Here is a 20,862-nt window from a genome sequence, read left to right as displayed (position 1 = left end):
GGGAACCCAAGGCTCCACCAGCAAACCCCAACTGAACTGCTGGTTTCTACTGCTGATCCACAGGGCCTTTCAGCCTTCCTAGGTGACCCTCTACACATGCAGAAAAAACCGGCAGCAAAGGCAGGACTCGCCCTCCCTGCCGCAAGAGAGAAACTGAATCTGATCAGATCTCCTGGGAGAAAGAAATCTCTGAAACCACTCATTTTCAGCATATTTCTATTTCCAGGGATTAGGATGAGTCAATTCATAATCATCACAGGATCAAAAAAACAGGGGCAGTGTCCAGATTGCAGGAACACCAGGACACCCTCACTCAAGGCAAGAAAGAATGCATGGTCAGTGTCCCTGGGACCACACAGATTGCCAACAGAAGGGTGCTGAATTTTAAAGGGAAGTGTCTCAGGTAAAGGCATCCAGGTTTCTCTACTAGGGAAGCTCAAACCCCAGAACCTGTACGTGTGCTGCAGCATGAGCTGTTGCTGACAAGAGTGGGAATGAGGAGGCCCTGTGTGTGGCTCTGTGTTGTACACACACCGTTTAAGCTCAAGGTGAGAGCAGACAGCCATCCTGAGTTTTCCCTTGGCCAGGACTCTTCTGTAAGGCTTTTGTTTCATGCTCCAATTTTAGTGGAATTAAACCTGAATAGTCCTAAGTTATGCATTTTAATTAATTTCTTTTTTTTAATTATTTTTTTAAGATTTTATTTGTTTATTTGACAGACAGAGATCACAAGTAGGCAGAGAGGCAGGCAGAGAGAGAGGAGGAAGCAGGCTCCCCACAGAGCAAAGAGCCTGATGCGAGGCTCGATCCCAGGACCCTGAGATCATGACCTGAGCTGAAGACAGAGGCTTTAACCCACTGAGCCTCCCAGGTGCCCCATTTTAATTAGTTTCTTAATTACAAATTGACTGTAGCCAAACTCTGATGTGGTCAGCTATGCAAGGGGCCTCAAGGATGCAAAGCTAGCAGCAGGTAGGTGAGTGGGCCTCCTAGCTCAGGCACTCTACATAAAACCTCTTTCTGTTACAGATCTCAGAGAGGTCTGTTTTGGGGTCCGCTCTAGCACAGGGGTGCCCGAGGGAGGTGATGGCTGGCTCCTTACCGTGAGCTCCTGTTTCATGTACTCGATGGTGGCCTCAAGTGCCCGTGTGCCCCGGGTGGCTTCGTCCTCCACTGCCTTGACAGTCTTGAGGAGGGAGGTGACATTAGTCACCATCACCTGTATAGGAAGGAGAGGCCGAGAGAAAAGGAGGAGCACACTGAGGTCCATGCCCCAGTCCTTTTTGTTCTGGATCTGATGCCATGAGCAAAACCATTGCGAAGCGAGGAAGCAGCTCGGAGGTATATGCTCCCATTATTCTTGCTTCTCTCGCTATGCACTCCCCCTCCACGCCTGCCCCAGACTCTACCTTGGCAGCCCCCTTGAGTTGGTACATGGAGGGGTCATCAGCAGGCTTGCTGGCAGCTCCCTTGGTGGCACCGATCAGATCTGAAAGGGCCTTGGCCACGTCTTTGATGGCATTGATTAAGACCACCTGAAAGAAAGCAGAGAGTCCGGGTGAGTGGCCCCAGCAGTCACCTGCTGGTCTCACCAACAGCACACAGCCTGAGGGTCAGGTAGGGGGATTTGGGGGGCAGGGCTCTGTCTCGGCAGCTCTCCAGCCTGCAGCATGGCAGAACCTCCAGAAGCCAGCCCTGGAGTCTCCCCAGTGGAGGCTGAGGCTGAGCCAGAACACAGACCCCATGGACACTCAGGGGTATGTTCCAGCACCTCCTGGCTGGCAGCTCTGATGACGAGTCACCTAGGAAAGGAGGCAGGCAGCAAAGCAGTCACCTGGGAGCCAGCACCATTCCCAGGCACCCTGAGCTGGCAACCAAAACCACAGAGAACCAAATGCTAGCCTCGGAGCCTGGCCTGAGAGGCCTCTGCAGCATCCCGCCGGCTTCTCCAGCTCCCGATCATAGGTTTCTGTGACCTACTTAACATGCGACAGGCAGATGGGTCTGTCTTTCTTCCCCAGGGCAAATCCCACTCATGCCTACTTCAGGGCCTCTGCTCTTGCTCCTCTCGCTCTGCCTGGAAGCCGACTTTTCCCATCATTCGGGGCTCAGCTCAGCCATCAGGCCATCAAAGACCTTTCCCGACCACCCCCAACCTGAAACTCCATCAGTGTGCCCTGTCTCCTTTTCAGCACTGATTGGTATGTCTTCTCCCCTGAAACGGAGGTAAATTGTGAGAGGGCCAGCCTAGGCTTCTGTCTGTTGTGTTTTGCAGTCAGAACAGGGTCTGGCACGTCACAGGTGCACAGGAAATATTCATGGAATGACTGGCTGGACAGGTGCACGCCCTAATGACACTGGAAAGAATACAGTACCTACACTCCGGTCGCTGAGCAGGGACCACAGGCCAACCTCACAGCATGCTAGACCCGGGGTCTGAAGCCCCGGCTATACTCCGGAATGACATGACATGACCTGCCTTACATTTAAATCGCCTTCTGTCACAGCAACAATTTCCCTTTGCTGAGGGCAGTGTTCCAGGTGCTGAGCCACACACTTTCCAAGCAGGGACTGAGATGCTCCTGTCCACACTCCCAGGGCCTGCGATTCACACTCTAGTCAGTGTGATCCCAAGGGTCATGGTCCTAATGTTCACACTCGCTTACGCTCTAGGGCTCCGACTCCTCACACGCCAACAGCATCAGGAGCACCAGCCGTATCTCACTGCATAGCTGTGAGGGCGACCGCATAACGTAGCTGAAAACGCATCACAAACTCTCATGTCCCCAACAGCTGAGAGCACGGTGACTCCGTGCCTCTGCCCCTCACACCGTCTCCTGCTTGATCCTGCGCCTTCTCACCCCAGGGCTCACAGAACCTCTGGCAACCTCTGGAACCATAGGGGTGGTCAGAGCGTGGTGGGTCTCATGAGGAAGGGCTGACAGGTAAGGACCTCACACTGCTTGATTCCGGCCATCACAGCAGTGAGTAGAGAGCAAGGGAGAGCAAGCAAAGGTTGCCACCAACACCCAGAGCACACGGTCTCATCCCTGGTCACTAGGAACGGACAGCAGAGTAGGCACATTGTGGTGAGGGGATATTTTCCACTAGAGGCCTCATTAGAAGTTGGGGTCCAAGAAAAGTTTAGGGGTGCCTGCGTGGCTTAGTGGGTTAAGCCTCTGCCTTCAGCTCAGGTCATGATCCCAGGGTCCTGGCATTGAGCCCCGCATCGGGCTCTCTGCTTAGCAGACAGCCTGCTTCCCCCTCTCTCTCTGCCTGTCTCTCTGCCTACTTGTGAGCTCTGTCTGTCAAATAAATAAATAAAATCTTTGGGGGGGAAAAAAAAAGAAGAAGAAGTTGGGGATCCAGGACCTCTAGGCCATTTGGGCGTTGAGATGCTAAACAATTTGATACACGTCTCCATGCTCCAAGATTTAAGGTCTCCCCGGCCTGTTCACTTCTCCTCAAGTGGGGCCAGGCTCAGAGAGTGTGGATTCCAGCCCCACTGGGCGTTTTAAAGTGCTGCCTTTCTCTGTGGGGGTAAGAACACCATCACAGGCAAGAATTTGCATGAATGCTTCGAATTCCAGAGGGCAGCCAATCCCATCCGGGATGTTATCAGAGAGAAACCTGGCAGGAGGAGTAAAAAGACCACATGTGGAACGTTTGCTCACAGAACTCTGCTTCACTGGAGGATGTCAGGCAGGGGAGGGTCATGGCCACATGGGAGCAAAGCTGGTGGCCTTGTATGAACCGCCACAGGAGCTGCGGCCAGTCCGGGCCCTGCATGGTAGGTAGCTTCCTACCCACTTTTGTGCCCATGGGCCAAACATGGGAGTTAAGGGAGGGTGTGCCGTCTGATGGTGTTGGGACAGACAGAGCAGACAGAGCAGACGGGTCATAGGTTCTGCCCTTGGGAATGGGGACAGTCTGTTGTTGGGGGCCTGGCTGGCTCTACATTCAGTAACAGCAGAGGACGTATTTGTGGACTGTCTACTGTGCTGTGCTGGGTGCTTAGCTGTCAAAGATCAGTAAACTGTGGGTGCTGTGCCTGAGCTGCGGGTACAGGCTGAGGAGGAAGGAGCAGGCAGGTTATGGGAGCATAGAGCCCTATCTTAGCCCCAGCTCCTCTCTCCCCTCCCCTTCAGGGCCAGATTTCTCAAGTGCTATCTAGACACACTGGCTTCCTTTCTTTGCCCTCATCTGGCTACTTCCTACAAACAGCCGTTGCTGCGGAGACCAACGGCCCCAGGGCACTAGTGGCCAGCTCCCAGACCTTCATTTTCTCAACTCCGCTGTGTCTCTCTGGTGCACTGAAACACTCACCCCTCTTAACATCAGGAGCTGTGGCTTTCCTCCTACCAGCTGCTGCTGCTTCTCCGTTTCCCTGGGCATCTCTTTCTCCTTACTATGGTCTTAAGTGGCGGCTTCCTCAGCTCTGCCGGGAAACCCCCTTCTTCTCTTGCCCCATGCTCTTCCTCTCCTGTGGGTGCAGTCACTGTCTGTATGGCCACAGACCCTGAATCCACAGCCCCATCCCCATGCGGGCTTACGTCCCTTCTCTGGTTCTACCTGCAGTCTCTCCTCACTGAACTCACCTTCACCTCCCCGCCCCCGCCTCCCCCCCCCCCCGCCCCCCCCCCCCCCGCCCCCCGCACCCCACCCCCTCGCTTGTGACTTCGAGTCCTCCTGGCCCCCTCCCTCCCCCTTACAACCAAATGCTCACTGTGCTCATTCACCAGTCATCTCTATCCCCATGGCCACCACCACCGTCTGTGGCGCCCTCCTATCAGACCCCAAACTGCGGACGTGCCCACACACCCACTGTTACTTCTGCTCTTCCTATTTTGCCTTTGGTCTCTTCTGAAGCCTGCTGCACAGTGTTTACAGATACGTGAGAGGGACCCATGGCCCTAGGTCCTCCAGTACCTGTGTCTCGGGGTCATCAGAGCCCAGGCTGGCGGCCCCCAGCTTGACCACCTCAGCAAGCTGGGTGATGGTGGCCGCTGACGACTGGGCTGCCTGGGCCAGCTTCTCTGGCGTCGATGCGGCCCCGGACACCAGCAGCTTCGTGTCTTCCACCAAGGCCTTGGCTGTCTTCAGAATGTTCTCCCTGAGAAAGGGGGGAGGCGGATAGAGGGCAGAGCTTGGCTACTGGTAGTTAGGAAGCAAAGAAACCCTTCCTATGGGATTGTTTTTGTTAAAGAGCTTTGAAGAACAAAAAGGATGGATTACCCCTTCCTTATCGGGGGGCTCACTGTCTGCGTAGGAAAACGGGAAGAAGCGAGTCAGCCCCGTATCTAGAGACAATTCATAGTAAACTTCAGGGAAAGTTTCAGGCCTACCAGTTTGGCCCTCTTCCCCCAACCCTGTAGCTCAGTGAGAGGTCAGCTGCTTTCCTGGGGTTCCCCCTAAATTCTTCACAGCTACAGGGAGCTGCAAGGACCCCATGGGTCATCAGAACCCAAAAGGCTGTTTCCTGGGACGAGTGACATCCTTGGTAACCTCCTTCCAGCCCAGCTCTGGGAGTGAAGAGAGAGGAAGAAAGGTACCCGGCATGTGGCCAGGCTACGGGGGTGGTGGGGGCCTCCCCAGTGGCAGATGGAAACCCCACACCAGCCTCCAGGAGCAGGGCCTGAGCAGTCAGCCTTGGACAGACAGCAGGCTCCGAGCCCCACTCTCCATTTATGTCACAGCTCAATGGGCCCGTTCTGGCCACTCCCACTCCCACTCTGTTTGGGAGAGCAAATCAGAGGCCCATCTCTCAAGTTTGGTAAGTAGAAGGTCAAAAAGCTGTCCCCTGCCGGAGCAGGCCTGATTCAGGCTGCCAAAGGCAGAAAGCTGGAACATGACTATGTGTTTACAGTTGGCAAAGGGGGCTTGTTTTGATTATGTGGTTCCCTTTCTCCTGTTGAGCATCTTACTGAAATCAAAATGGTTAACCACATTTCCAGCTCCTGGGTGGAGTCTCCAAGCGCGTCGGGTCAGCCTGAACCTCTCCCCACCCACGAACTCCCAGGATGATCTCCACCCCCATACCTGTGGTCTGCAAAGGTCTCGTTGTTCTCCGCATTCAGGGTCCCCGCAGTCGCAAACATGATGGTGGTGTCCAGGTCCGCTATAATCCCGGACACAGCAGTGGCAGCTGTGATACATGCCTGGGTCCCCTTGTTCCCAGCCTGCAGAGCTGACAGCACCAAGGACACCTGTAGGCAGAGAGGAGATGTCAGGGAAAATGGGGAAATGCAGAAAATGTAACCCAAAGATTTTCAGACTCAAATATCACTGAAAAAAAAAAAAAAAGCCACTCCAAAAATAGAAAAGGATGGAATTCTTCCAAAGTCATTTATAAAGCCGAAATTACCCCGATACCAAAACCAGACAAGGGTGCCCCAAGAAAGGAAAATTACAAGCCAACGTGCCTGATGAACATAGTACAAAAATCCTCAACAAAATATTAGGGCAGTGAATTCAACAATTCATTAAAAGGATCAGACAACATCATCAAGTGGGATTTACTTTGGGGATACAAGGATGACTCAACACCCACGGATCAGCCAATGTGATACACCAATAAACAATAAAAATCTTATGGTCATCTCAATAGATGTAGAAAAAGCATTTGACAAAATTCAACACCCACTGATAGCAAAAAACTTTCAACAAAGCGGGTACAAGGAGAACATATCAACATAATAAAGGCCATATATGATAAACCCACAGCTAACACCATACTCAATGGTGAAAAGCTCAAAGCTTTTCCTTTAAGATCAAGAATAAGACAAAGATCCCCACCCTTGCCACTTTTATTCAACAGAGTATTGGAAGCCCTAGTCAGAGTAATTGGACAGTTAAAAGAATCAAAAGGAAAGGAAGAAGTAAAACCATCACTATTTGCAGCTGACATACTGTGTACAGAAAACCCTAAAGACTCCATCAAAAACTGTCAGGAACGACTCAATGAATTCAGTAGAGTTGAGGGTTACAAAATCAATACACAAAAATCTGTTGTGTTTCTGTAAGCTAATACTGAACTATCAGAAAGAGAAGGTAAGAAAACACTACCATTTACACAACTGCATCGAAAAAAATAAAATACCTACGAATACATTTAACCAAGGGGGTGAGACTTATATATGGAAACCCCCAAGATGTTAAAGAAAAAAACTAAAGAAGGCACAAATAAATGGAAAGATACTCCATGCTCACAGACTGGTAGAATCGGTATTGTTAAAATGTCCACACTACCGAAAGCTATCTACAGATTCAATACAATCCTTATTGAAATTCCAAGTGGCATTTTTTCACAGAAATACAACAAACCACCTTAAAATTTCTATAGAACCACAAAAGACTCTAATTAACCAAAACAATTTTTTTTAAAGATTTTTATTTATTTATTTGACAGATCACAAGTAGGCAGAGAGGCAGAGAGAGACAGAGAGGAGAAAGCAGGCTCCCCACTGAGCAGAGAGCCCAATGCGGGGCTCGATCCCAGGACCCTGGGATCATGACCTGAGCTGAAGGCAGAGGCTTTAACCCACTGAGCCACCTAGGCGCCCCTAACCAAAGCAACCTTGAGAAAGAACACAGTTGGAGGTCTTATGCTCTCTGATTTAAAACTGTATTACAAAGCTGTAGGAATTTAAACAGTACGGTACTGGCATAAAAACAGACACATGGATCAATGGAACAGAGAGCCCAGAAATAAACCCAAGCATATATAGTCAATTCATTTATGACAAAGGAGCCACAGACATACAATGGAGAAAGACAATCTCTTGGACAAGTGGTGTTGGGAAAGTTGGACAGTTACATGCAAAAAAATTGAAACTGGATCACTGCCTTACAGCATACACAGAAATTAGCTTAAAATGGATTGAAGACTTGAACGTAAGACCTGACACCATAAAACTCCCAGAAGAAAATAGGCAGTAACCTCCTTGCAATAGGTCTTTGCGATGATTTTTAGAATCTGACACCAAAAACAAAAGCCAGCAAAAGCAAGAATGAACAAGTGGGGCTGTGTGAAACTAAACATTTCTGCACAACAAAGGAAACCATCAGCAAAATGAAAATAGCAACTTACTGATTAAAGAAAATATTTGCAAATCCTTTAACTGATAAGGGCCTAACATGGAAAATATAGAAAGCATACGTACCACTCCAGCGAAGTAACAACCCAATTAAAAATGGGAGGAAGATCTGAAAAGAGATTATTCCAAAGAAGACAAACAGATGGACAACAGGTACACGAAAAGATGCTCAGTATCATAAAATACGAAGAAAATGCAAATCCAAACTACAGTGAGATACCATCTCACAGCTGCTGGCATGGCTCTCATCAAGAAGACAAGTGATAACAAGTGTTGGCAAAGTCACAGTGGAAAGGGAATCTGGTGCCCAGTGGGTGGGAATGTACGTTGGTGCAGCCACTGTGGAAAATAATATGGGGGTTCTTCAAAAAACTACCAGGAGAACTACCATAGCATTCAACAATTGCAGTTCTGGATATTTATCTGATGTGAATGAATTTTAACTAAAAAAATGTACCTCTATGTTCACTGCCGCATTATTTACTACTGCTAATCTATGGAAGCAACCGAAATGTCCACAGATGGATGAATGGATAAAGAAAATATGGTATATGTCATCCAGTAGGATATTATTCAGCCACAGGAAGAATGAAATTTTGCCATCTGTGACAACATGGACAGACCCCAAGAGCATTACGCTAAGTGAAGTCAGCCAGAGAAAGAAATGCCATATGATCTCCCTTATATGTAAAACCTGAAATAAAACCAAGAAACCCAAGCTCACGGATACAGAGAACAGAATGGTAGTTGCTAGCAGTAGGGGTTGGGAGTTAGAAGAAATGTCTGGACTTTTTTTGTTTGTTTGAATGCATCAAATAAAAATTAAAAACAGAACAAAACAAAACCCAACCATCCAACCTTTTAGCAAAAGGGATCGGTTTTCTGGAAGGAGGGATGGTGTGGATTGAACAAAGGAATTTAGAAGGCACAAACTTCCAGTTACAGAATATAAGTACATACAGTGGGCAACATGGTGACTACAGTTGACTTTCGTGTATGTCATACAGCCGTGTTAAGAGTGCATTTTAAGAGTTCTCGTCACCGGGAGCAAATGTATACATTTTGTATTGACACGAGATGGTGGATGTTCCCAAATTTACTGTGGTAATCACTGTATATGTAATACACGAAAGACAAACCATCATGCTGTCTGTATCCCCTAGACTTGTACAGTACCGTGTATTAATTATACCTCAAAACAAGGGGAAAAAGTAAAGAACAAACAAGAACAGGGCGCCTGGGTGGCTCAGTGGGTTAAGCCACTGCCTTTGGCTCAGGTCATGATCCCAGAGTCCTGGGATTGAGTCCCACATCAGGCTTTGAGGGGAGCCTGGTTCTTCCTCTCCCTCTGCCTCTCCCCCTGCTTGTGCTCTCTCTCTGTGCCAAATAAATGAGTAAAATCTTTTAAAATAAATACATACACACACAAGAACAGTGGATTTTCTCTCTGGGGCTCAACGTAGCCGATGGGTTAACACATGTTTTGGTGTCAACATTTCAGGCTGAGTACCAGCATTGTCATTTGTTGGCTAAACAACTTTGGGCAACTGTTCGACCTTTCTTAGTGTCCTCATCTGTAGAATGGGGACATTATTTCTTGCCTATCATGGTTGTTGGGAGGAACAAGGAGGTGGGGGTGTATATCTATTCTCCAGCAGGGCACCTAGTAAGTGATCAGTAGAGAGTAGAAAAATTTTAACAGGATTGTTTCTGGGACCAGAGAGAACATCAGGCTCCTGTGAAAGGTGTGGCCACTTCTGTCCCCTCTGATCAGGTTTTCTGAAGAACAGCCGCCTGCTACCACTCCTCACTCTTGCCCTTGGTTGCCTCTGGATTGGAAAAGCTTCAGGGTGGACCCCATTATGGCTAGAGCCCAGAGCGTATCTGTGTATGTCCCCTCTGCACCCCAGCGCTATCTTGCACTGCCACTTGCCAGTAAATAACAATTCGAGTGATTCGAGAGTCCAGGAAGTTGGCTCTGTTCACTCTGGTGACTTCCATGCCAGAAACCCTTTGCTGCCACCTGCCACCCATCTCCCCCTCGAGAACACCCCCACTGTTCCTAGAGACACCTTCCCACAACACAAAGCTAACTTCACCACACCCTTGGGTACGATTCTCTCCTGCTGTCAAGGAAAGATGAGCTTCTTGCACAACGAGTTCAACTTCTCAGGCTTCCCACCACATTCTGGCCACATCAGCCAGCTCCTCACTTCCCCAAACATGCCCCACCCCTCCAGCAGTGGGTCTGCCCCTGCCTGCAATGCCCTCTCCCTGTTCTCCAGCTACCAGCCTGCTCACCCTGCAAAAGCCAGCTCCAAGTCCCCACTGTCCTCATCCAGAGACACCGCTTGTATTCTGAGGATTCCCGGCCATGCTCTCCCTTCCCCAGGACAGCCCATTTAGCACAGGTTAAAACAGCATGCATCTGGCTAGTGACCGGAGACTCTGAGTCTGGGGACGGTCTGGAGCTGTCCTACGAATCTCTGTGCACACACCCACCATCCTCAACTATGGCTGAGCCAAAGAAGAGTCTAAAAATATTCTGTGAAGGCACTGTTTAAAAAACAACAACAACAAAAAAACACACTGACCGGGACAGAGGACTTACACCATCAGTGAGAGCACAAAGTCTGTATGCTCTCTTCCTTCTGTGCTGCTCAGATCTTAGCAGAGGTGCTGGACAGCCTAGCAGACAGGGCAGGGGGCCCACTTCCTGAGCACCCGCTGTGTCCCAAGACTAGCCCTCAAGGATTAGTTTCTCTTTCTCATTTGCCTGATCCTCCTATCCAGAGTTCAATGCCACCATGTCCCACCAGGAAAAGTCAGAATGGCACAGAACTGGCCTGAGAATGAAGTATCCAATTTCTGGAAAGAACTCCTGGAGGACAGGTGACAAAGGCCAAGACAGGGAGTTCTCCCAGACTTGGGATATTCTCTGTCAGACTCAAAGACAGAGTCCAGAAACAGGGTCCCATCAGCTAAAAAAGGGGCCTGAGTCAGCAGTTTATGGCTAGGAGTTCCCGGGGGTGAGGACACAAAGGTGAGCAAGACAAGAGGCCCATGGCCGGTGGGGAGTTACGGACACAGCCAAGCCACGTAAGAAAGACACACCACGTAAAGACAGCAGGGCAGGAACACAGAGCAAGAAAGCACCGAAAAGGCTAGTTCAGTTTGAACAGCCGGTTCCCTGCCTTTGAGTCTCCTCTAGGTGTCCTAAGTCAGGGACCCTCTGCTCAGAGAAGCAGGAAGACAGAGAATGGCTCAGCAAGATCACGGTGCTGGTTCCCACCGGCCGACATCATGCAGCCAGGACCCCCGCCCTCCCCTCCTTCAGGGGCCAGCTCCAAGGTCTTCAATGGGGGAACTTGGCCAGAGTAACTTCAACAAGGAAGGGCTTTGAAAGGAAGGACAACGCCTTCCTCCAGCTGAGAGATTGATTTCCTCCTCCTGTGGCATCCCAGGCAGGCCTGTGGGCCGAGGGAGACAGTCAGACTCCGCTCAGCCTCGGCGAGGGGCCAGGTACACAGCGGTCTCTGCGGCGGCAGCTGCCAGGTGCAGGGTCCCCTGCCCGCCCCTCCAGTCCGGTTGCCAGCTTCTAGGCAGGGCACAGCTCTATGACCTGGGGATCTGAGTGAAGGGAGGGACAAGCCAGCAAAGCACCGATACTCCAGCCTGCATTTTGAGTGGCCTGGAGGACAGCTGTCCTGAAGGAGGACTCAGAGAAACAAGCCAAGCAGGAGACAAGTATCCTGTTGGGGGTCTGTAAGGGAGCTCTGGGAATGCAGGGATGCTGAGAATGGGCTTTGTTCAGCGGGGACCCCAGTGGGCGAAGAGAGTCAGAAGAGAATTTACAGAGAGCAGCAGCCAGGATGTCGGACCTGGTGAACTGTGGGTCTGGCTCTGTGCCAAGCACCTTGACACACACCACTGCATTTCATCTTCACAACCCTACGGGCCTGGCTTGTATCTGCAAATGAGGGCATTGGGCCTGGGAAGGGGACAGTCACTGCGCTGAGACCCTAGTGTCCCATGCACTATGCTGTGTATGGGATTCTCTCTGCCAACAGCCACTGTTAGAGATCGAATGCCTCCACTGGGCTCCTGTTGTCGCAACTACAGTGCAGGGCCACTGTGGGCAGCGTGCTCAATGCTTCCCCGCACTTCAGTCTCTTCTGGGATGAAAGAGGGTGCTTGAAGTGAGCCTCAGGCCTTTCCCAGTGCCCTGCACGTGGAAGCCTCCCTGAGAAGGAAGCTCAGGGGACACGTGTCAAAAGTAGTTGCAGGGTGGGGATCCTGGTGTTCCAGTGACTTTGACACGGTCTGTCCCTTCTGTCTGTAGGAAAAGTGCATCAAGGTGCACTGCGGTGGTCCTGACTTTCGAAGGAACGGTCCCTCTCATGTTCTCAATTTCTTAGGACTATGAACCACCCCAGCCCCCTGATGGGCTCCATCCCTGGGGAAATCCCTGCATGAGAGAGACCACCAGACCTGACCAGATCATCTTTGGCTTAGCCTCCTGGTCACAGTGGGCCACCGAGGGCCAGTGCGCATTATGGTGACCACGTTGGGCCTGAGGACTGTTCCTTACCTTCTCTGTGACTGCACGGGCACACTCGATGAGCTCCCTCTTGGTGTAGCTGTCTGTGGGGCACACCTGGAGGGCCCCCGCCTTCTGCACCAGGAAGATGCAGCCGTGGCCCAGGTCCTGCACGCGAGTGCGAATCTGGAAGCCGATCTGTGGAGGCAAGCCCAGGGTAGGGAAGGAGAGGCATGAAGGATTCTGCCATCGAGGGCTCCCCTACGTGGAAAATTTCTTCTATGTCCTATGGGAGCCTGGCTAGGAAAATTCCACTGCTGTTAGGAGTCTGTGCTTGGTGGAGTATGGAATTTGGTTGATTTTACTTCCCTTTTTAGAGCCTGTAAAATGCCCACAGTCCCCAGGAAGCAAGCCTATGTCCCTCATCCTAGCCTAATGCCCTTCTGATATTTGTTACCTTTTATGGCGTGTTGTTTACTTGTATCCCCAGCCACCTGCCAGAAATGTTACAAGAACACTAGGGCTAATTATTATTCATTTATGCATTTATTGAGCTCCTACTGTGTGTCAGGGCCTCCCCTGAGCAGCGATTGCATTTACTTTCATTTATTCTGCACGGCAGCCCCAGAGAACCATTAGAAGTTCAAAATATATAGCATTGGTAAGAAGCATAAAGCATTCAGGTTCTTGCAAAGTTGGTACATTTACAAGCAGAGCACCCCCTTCCCTCAACTGTGTCCCATGGTAAGAGCCAACATGCTGGGCCCAGGCTTCCTTTCTCTACGGCCAGGTTGTCGTTTCCTTAAAAAGGTACATTTTTAGAGCTAAAGCCTCAGCAGGCACACATTCTTTCAATGACCCCTGAGTTCTGTGATTATAAAAGGTACTTTGCCTAAAAGAACCCAAATGAGCTCCACGATAGATAGGCAGTCTCTTTCAGGAGTAATAAATTCCACCTCCTGAAGTTTGCATTCCTCTGGCTGTTTCGTGTCAATTTTCATTTTAGTCTGATCAATATAGCTGCCATAAATAAGCTGCCCTCCAGCCCAGGTAAGCAACTAAAAGCAAAACACCTTAAGCTTTAGTTAGTAAGTGTTATTTCCAGGACTCCACGACAGCAAGAAGTGGTGGCTTCTCCTTCCAGCATCTACCAAGAAGAGCTAACAAGATCTCAGGTATCTTGAGTAAAAGCTGGGAGATCTGGACCACCAGGGTGCTATCTTCCAGCATTGTCCTACTGGAGTTCAAGGTGGTGGTGGTGGGGGATTGGGGTAGCAAAGGGGATTGCAAATGTTAACCCTATTATGGAAACACATCATGCTTTTAGGGGAAAAAAGGTATTCCTCTTATCCTCTTAAGGCCCAAAGGATATTTAAAATCCATTTAATAGGGGCGCCCGGGTGGCTGAGTGGGTTAAGCATCTGCCTTTAGCTCAGGTCATGATCCCAGGTCCTGGGATGGAGTCCCAGCCTGCTTCTCCCTCTCCCTCTGCTTGCTGCTCCCCCTACTTGTGCTCTCCGCCTCTCTCTGTCAAATAAATAAAATCTTTTAAAAAATCCATTTAGTAGAAAAGTCTCCTGATCCAGAAGGGGGAGCTTTGGCTCTTTTGGGGTCTGCCAAAGCTTCACCATCAGGGAGGGCTGCCTGCGGACCATCTTCAGGTGGGAGACAACACGAGGAAAACATACAAGCTGGCAGCTCTGCAAACAGGTCCACCACTGAACAGGGGAGAGGTACTCCTGTTCAGTCCCAAGGAAACCCCCAAAATGCAGCGGTTCGCTGGGCACGTCTGCTGGTTTAAACACAACGCCTGGCTGAGGCAGGGGGCTGCCCCACGAGAGCTGAAAACTCCTCCTGGCCCTTGAGCCTTTTCTGATCCATGTATTGAACCCTTCACAATACAAGGTCAGAGCTAATCCGTACACAAGAGCTCCGTGACCACAGGTCTCCAAGTGACAGGCACTGCTAGGGGAGCCAGGCAGGGGGCAAATGGTGGAAGAAACAGAATTTCAAAATAAAGCTGACCTTACTAGTTCAAGCTCTTGTTGACAGACGAAGAGACTGCGCAAGCTCAGAGAGGTGATGTGAGTGGCCCAAGATCACACAGCCAGTGTCTGGCAAAGCCAGATGAGAATCCAGGTCGCTCTACCAGGCAGGCCACTCTTTACTAAAGTCGTTGTTTTCCTCACTTAGCATGGGTACCATCCCTGCACAGCCCCCCACCCCCGATCTTTCCTAGAAACTCAACAGGTAAAATTGACATAATGTGTTTTTAGTATACCCTTCCTTTTTGAGTTAAAATTTATGTCCTTGACTCAATAAAAATCAACAATGTGACTAGTGAATCAAAGTTTAAAAGTCGGATTCTGGGGGCGCCTGGGTGGCTCAGTGGGTTAAGCCTCTGCCTTTGGCTCAGGTCATGATCTCAGGGTCCTGGGACTGAGTCCCGCATCGGGCTCTCTGCTCAGTGGGGAGACTGCATCCTCCTCTCTCTCAGACTGCCTCTCTGCCTGCTTGTGATCTCTTGTCTGTAAAATAAATAAAATCTTTAAAAAATAAAAACAAAAATAAAAAATTAATTAAAAAGTCGGATTCTGAAGCCTGATACAGCCTCAGCCACCAACTCATTTCTGTATCTTGCTTGGGCTGCGGTGTTGAGAAAATCCTGTTGTGTGCGCACAGGTTTTCCCAGAGCCCCCAAACCTCAGCAGGGAAAAGCTACATCAGCCTGAGGTCTGCACAAAACCACACAGCGGGCCACGGTACGGCGCCGGCGGCCCCCCAAGGGTTACCTCATGGTCCAGCCCAGAGTTTATTCAAAAACACACACAGGGGGCGCCTGGGTGGCTCAGTGGGTTAAAGCCTCTGCCTTCAGCTCAGGTTATGATCCCAAGGTCCGGGGATCGAGCCCCGCATCGGGTTCTCTGCTCAGCAGGGAGCCTGCTTCCCTTTCTCTCTCTCTGCCTGCCTCTCTGCCTACTTGTGATCTCTGTCTGTCAAATAAAAACAAAACCAAAAACAAAAAAACACATTTTTTTCCTAAGAGTTTTAAAAATCGTTCAGTTAGGTTTAAAAAGTGAACCTTGAGTCAAAGGTACAGAACGTGCACGGCGCCTCCCTGGGTGGGAAGCCCCAGTGTGAGGAAGGACCTGTCTCGGAAAGAACATTCTCTGGCCCACTTCTGTTCCCTGCTCGGAGCCACACCTGAGCATCCTATCCACCCAGTGGTGGGCACTTGGGTGAACACAGACCTCTTAAGTCACTTCCAAGTGGCCCTGGAGGGGGGAGGGTGAAGGGACCTTCTCCTCCACAGTCTCAGGCCTGGAACCTATGGGCAGACATGACACATCATCAATGACTCTCTCAGGTTCCCTCAGTGCTCTCGCGAGAGGCCTTGCCATGGAAAACACCTCAGTGTCCTGATGCTCAGCCCCTCCCTTGGAGGGGACACCAGGCATGTAGCACAGGATTCCGCAAGTACACTGCAGAGCTGGGACAGTGGTCTTTTGGAGGGAGAGTCCAGGTAGGAAGCACGGCCAAAGACTAGCACCAGAAGGCAGAAGGATAAGCCTAAGATAAGGCAACAGTTGTACAAAGCCATTGGCCAACCCAGGGCTTAGTCCTGGCGAGAGGTCTGTGCCAGGGCACATGATTACCTTCTGGGTGCCTGAAGGCCTCCTTGAGGTTTGGCCACGCAATCCTCCTGTATGCTTCGCTGCGCAGTCCTATTCAGACAGCACGCAGGAGGCTGAGTCTCGTGGGGGACAGGCTGAAACAGGCTTCACTTATTTTCTCAGACTAAGAGGGCTGAATGCAACAGGAAGGGAAGGGATCTCAGGACACCAGCCCCACATCTGCCCTCAGCCCTTCACCCAGGAGGGCAGCAGCACGGGCAGCAGAAAGGTCCAGGGGCTCCACTTCTGGCCCAGCCTTCCTGGCCTCTAACACCCTGGCCGAGCTGGGCTAACCTCCTGGGCCTTTGTTCCCTCACCTGTGAAATAGGACGGAACCTGCCCTACTACCCAGGGCTGATGGACCAAATGAAAGGTGTGTGTGAACACATCTCAAAGTAGAAAATACCACACGAATGCTGTGACAGGAGGTAGCTTGGTGAGGCAGAAGCAGCAAAGGCTATGATGCCCTGGGTGTGAATCCTGACCTTGCCATGTTTACTTCTTACTTGAAACTTTACTTATTCCAAACTCAAGTGGTTTCCGTACTGACTCTCATAGCTGCGTGCTCTTGGACCATTTAACTAAGCTCCCTGAGCCTCAGTTTGCTAACCCGTGAAACGGGGGAAGAACGAAGGATTGTGTAGTTCAGAAGGTACAAGGGACAGCCCCCAGCAGGGATCTGATTCGTGGTGTGGACTTGATGAACATCTCTCCGATTATTCTTTTCCACGGGTACGTGGGACAGCTGGGACAGGCACTTAAAGGGGACAAAAGAAGCAACATACTCTACTGCAATCTCCCAGAACATTCTGTACTGCTTCAAGAACATCTGAGAGAGGGAATGCATTTTTAAGATTGTATTTAAAAAGATAAGGGTTTAAAAAATGCTAACTTCTCAAAGTAACACTAAATTTCTCAGCAAATCTGACCAGCCCCCAGGGCAATCTGACTTACCACCAACCAGTGTGTATTATAAAGGAATGTGGCTCAGACATTCGACTTGGGGTTTTAAACTGGCAACTGCAGTAAAGCGTGACTCGAACGTCAAGAAAAACCCTCAATTCCCTTCTTGCCCAAATGGGCATCTTCTCCTGGTTTTACATCCTGGGGGGAATTGGAAGTCTGGCCTTTGTGAAGTTTTGTATCAAGTTTCAGGTGGAGGGGGTCTCAGAAATACTGATCATCTTCTTTACTGCCTAAAACTAAACAAAATGTACACATTTGTCTCAGGCTTTCAAAACAATCACATCTGAAACCAGGTCAAATATCATTGGCCTGGGAGAGTTTGTGAACACTGAAAGGCAACTGCAGATGTTAGCTGGCGGACTTTAGAGTTTCTCCTTAAAAAGAAAAAAAAAAAAAAAATGGAAGGGCAAGAATCACAAGCATAGAACAGAAACAGGGCATCACTTTCCACCTACAAAAAGTGTGTCTCGGAGCAGAAAGTTTTTAAGAATTCTCATGTAGATTACCCATCTCATGTTTGGGAAAAGGCTGCGAATCTTGCCATAGGCTCTCGACAAACGTTCCTGCCAGCTTTGAAGACACATAGTATTACACGTGCTCACAGCAGAGTTCCCTCGGAGACAAAGCTGTAGTCACTAGATCTTTTCCCCCAGCACTGGTGGCTCACAGGATCTCCCTTTTCAAGAGAACAGAGATCTTGGGGAAGTTGCCTGAGGGTTTTGACTTTCCTCAAGAAAGTCATTTTCACAGTGGTGTTAGTGGGAGTTTGAGTTTTCCCTGGAAAAAACAGCAGATAAAGCTCCTGCTTGGTGTTCAAAGGGGAGGCGTCGGGCTTCTCCTGTAATTGCCACATTCTGGAAAAGACCAAAATGCTGGCTCGGCACCACAGCCAGCAGGACCGTGAGGGAGCAACTTCTTCTTTCCTTGTCCTGGATAGAAATACTTTCCCATGCTGTGAGGTGGGGCCCCCTTGGGAGAGAAAACTAATTCCACAGTCTTGGAATAAAAAAACAACATTGCCTTAGGGATCCCCCCGACCTTCTCAGTTTTCCCCTAAATATCTGTCTGGCAAATGCACACAAAGAATTTTCCTTAGCAAGCCACTGGTAATTGTATATTCTCTCTGCCCCTTTTGGCTCCAGGTCACACTGCTCTTGGGTCTGGAATGTAAAATATAACTCAAGACGCATGGGTGTAAAGGGAGAACCTTAATGAAAACGTCAGCTGCTACAAATGTGGGGCCAGGGACTAAAGTAATTTCATGTGGGGCTTTCAGTGATACCTTTCCTTTTCTGGCTGCTCTGACGTTATTTTGTATTTTGCTTCATGGTCTGGGTTATAGGAAGAAAATCTGCCTGTTTCACATGTGGGCTGGGGAGCTCTGAAGAACTTAGACGTGGAAAGGTCTGCACAGATCATGGGCTCTTTACGCAGTAACTCAGGCCGCAGGTCAACATCGGAACCGACCAGACAGATCTAGATTCCATTTTTAAAAGATTTCTGGAAACAGAGATCCAAACCCTCCCCACAGCCTCTTTGTTTTTTGAGTCCTGCAAAGCCTAACACTTTTTCCTTTTGTCCAGATTGTTCCTTCCTATGATGTAAGTTCCCTTAGGCTTGTTTAGGAAATCCAATCTTCCACAGAATCCTGATTGGGGCCGGGGGAGGGGGGGTGGTTTCTGGTGACTTTTCTTTCTGGGTAGTGACTTCATAGACTCGTTACAAACAGAATTATTCATGCTGCAGCCTAAACACTCAACCATACTAAAATCTTAAAGTGCAGGCACTGTTAGAAACCTCCTTCATCCCATGCTAGATATGTATGTATGAATGTGCATACATACGAGACTCCTGTTCACATGCGTTGTTATGACGTGTTAGCAAGGAATTTCACTTTGGATCATTTCTGCATCATCTCTGGGAGTCTTTGTGAAGACATGCTTAGAATGGACTCCAGGCAAACCAGCACTAAGTGGCCTGGGGACATGGATTGTCACTGCAGGAAGGGAAGATCAGTCACAGCTGCCCGCCCTGAGAGCCCGCTTCCCTTAGGAATATCATCAACGGGGTTTGTGTTCAATACAATGTCACAGAATGTAGTTACCTTCATCTTCCCAGCATCCCTGCAATGTACGCCACTATTCTTTACCGCAGACTGAGCTCTGTGTCTCTGAGGAGCCATGTGATAGCTGGGCAAGGCACACCTCCTCTCTGCTATTGCTGGCAGGGGTGCGGTCGGGTGTGCGCCGCTCCAGCCGGCCTGTTTGCTTCCCAGGGGACCCCGTGGTTACTTGGGCATATTAGACAGGAAAGGGGGCTCTTAGAAAGTGGCCTCTGGGACCAAACTTTGGCCAGACTAAGGCTCCTATGGGTATAGGCATTCTAAGGCAAAGTCTGTGTTCAGCCTCTAGGGAAAGGGAAGTTTAGGGTTTAGGGAAGGCAGGTAGGTAATGAAGAGGGGTTCATATGAGATACGGGGGATGGTTCATAGAAAGTCACCAACAGCTGGGCAAGACTTTGTGTCACAAAAGTAGGCTAGCCAGCCCTTTCTCAGACCGGGACGGTTAACTCCCACACTCGGCTCTTCCAATACTGCTGTGAGCCTTTGGGAAACAGGAAAATCACTGAGGAGGATGTCCTAACCAAGAGGAAGATGGTAGCTTGTGTTCTGTTTTGGGAGTAGGTGACAGGCCAGGAGAGAGGGGACCTGGCCAGACACTCCCAACAGAGGGCACCTGTCTGAAAACCCACTTCCCCAGGTGGACCCAGCTCTCCGCCTGCTGGCCTCTGAGCACAGCCTGGGCTAGTGGGTCTGAAGCTGGGGGACGGGTGGGAGAGTGGTGGGAACTGAGCCTAGTTTTGGCTACCAGGCTGGAATCTTCTAGAGTCGAGCTGAGCTAGCCAGAATCCCCCGGGAGTGGGTACCCATGTGCATGTGCTTCTTAAAACAGGGGCTTATGGTGGCAGACCTCCTCTGGCTCCGCCGTGGCTGCTGCCATCTGGCCCTGGAGAGCCAGGTGCCCATAGTCACCGGTCATTTGTGAAGCCAGTCCTCCCAACTCTTCCGGGTTAGTAACCGACTTAGTCATCTGGAAAAAGAAAACAAGCAAGACACAAACACACACATACACACACACACACACACACACACACACACACGGAAAAAAGCATGAGAACCATGTGTTAATTCCACTGGAAGCCAAAGGGTTTCATTCACTTTTAAGCTCTGGACTTGCATTTGGGGCTGGAGAGGGGAATTCAAGCAAAGCCCATGCTGCGACGTGCACAACAGGCTGGGGGCCCCTCTCAGGCCAGCAGGTCCTGGTGGGGCCAGCGGGAGACATGCTAGGCTCAGGCTGGGCAGGCCCTCACAGTCCACACTGGGAGGTGAGCACGGCAGCCCCCACCGGCCTGGCCCTGCGGGTCACCATGAGACTTCCCTTGGGGAATACAGGGGGTATGAGCCCCAGGCAGTGCCCATCCCTGGTCACATTCTGCAGCAGAGACCTGACCTGGTCTCTGGGAACCCAGAAACAGGTCCCACCCTGGCAAGAGGATGTGAGGATAGCAGGGCTGTCAGGGAAAC

General features: G+C 50.1%; 1 protein-coding gene across 3 annotated transcripts in view; it reads right to left on the bottom strand.

The window, feature by feature from the left end:
- TLN2 (talin 2) overlaps positions 1 to 20,862 on the bottom strand; it is a 429,824-nt gene that overhangs the window by 37,623 nt on the left and 371,339 nt on the right. For all 3 annotated transcript variants that reach the window (XM_059372168.1, XM_059372169.1, XM_059372170.1), the window contains exons 45-50: positions 20,246 to 20,365; positions 12,688 to 12,834; positions 6,040 to 6,206; positions 4,930 to 5,113; positions 1,410 to 1,535; positions 1,103 to 1,219 (exon numbers count right to left, since the gene is read on the bottom strand). In XM_059372168.1, coding sequence (XP_059228151.1) covers positions 1,103 to 1,219; positions 1,410 to 1,535; positions 4,930 to 5,113; positions 6,040 to 6,206; positions 12,688 to 12,834; positions 20,246 to 20,365 — 861 coding nt within the window. The remainder of the gene's footprint in view (positions 1 to 1,102; positions 1,220 to 1,409; positions 1,536 to 4,929; positions 5,114 to 6,039; positions 6,207 to 12,687; positions 12,835 to 20,245; positions 20,366 to 20,862) is intronic.

The sequence above is a fragment of the Mustela nigripes genome, chromosome 13 (assembly GCF_022355385.1).
Source record: "Mustela nigripes isolate SB6536 chromosome 13, MUSNIG.SB6536, whole genome shotgun sequence".
Taxonomy (NCBI): domain Eukaryota; kingdom Metazoa; phylum Chordata; class Mammalia; order Carnivora; family Mustelidae; genus Mustela; species Mustela nigripes.
Note: the sequence above shows the minus strand (reverse complement) of the source record. Positions and strands in the feature narration are given on the sequence as shown.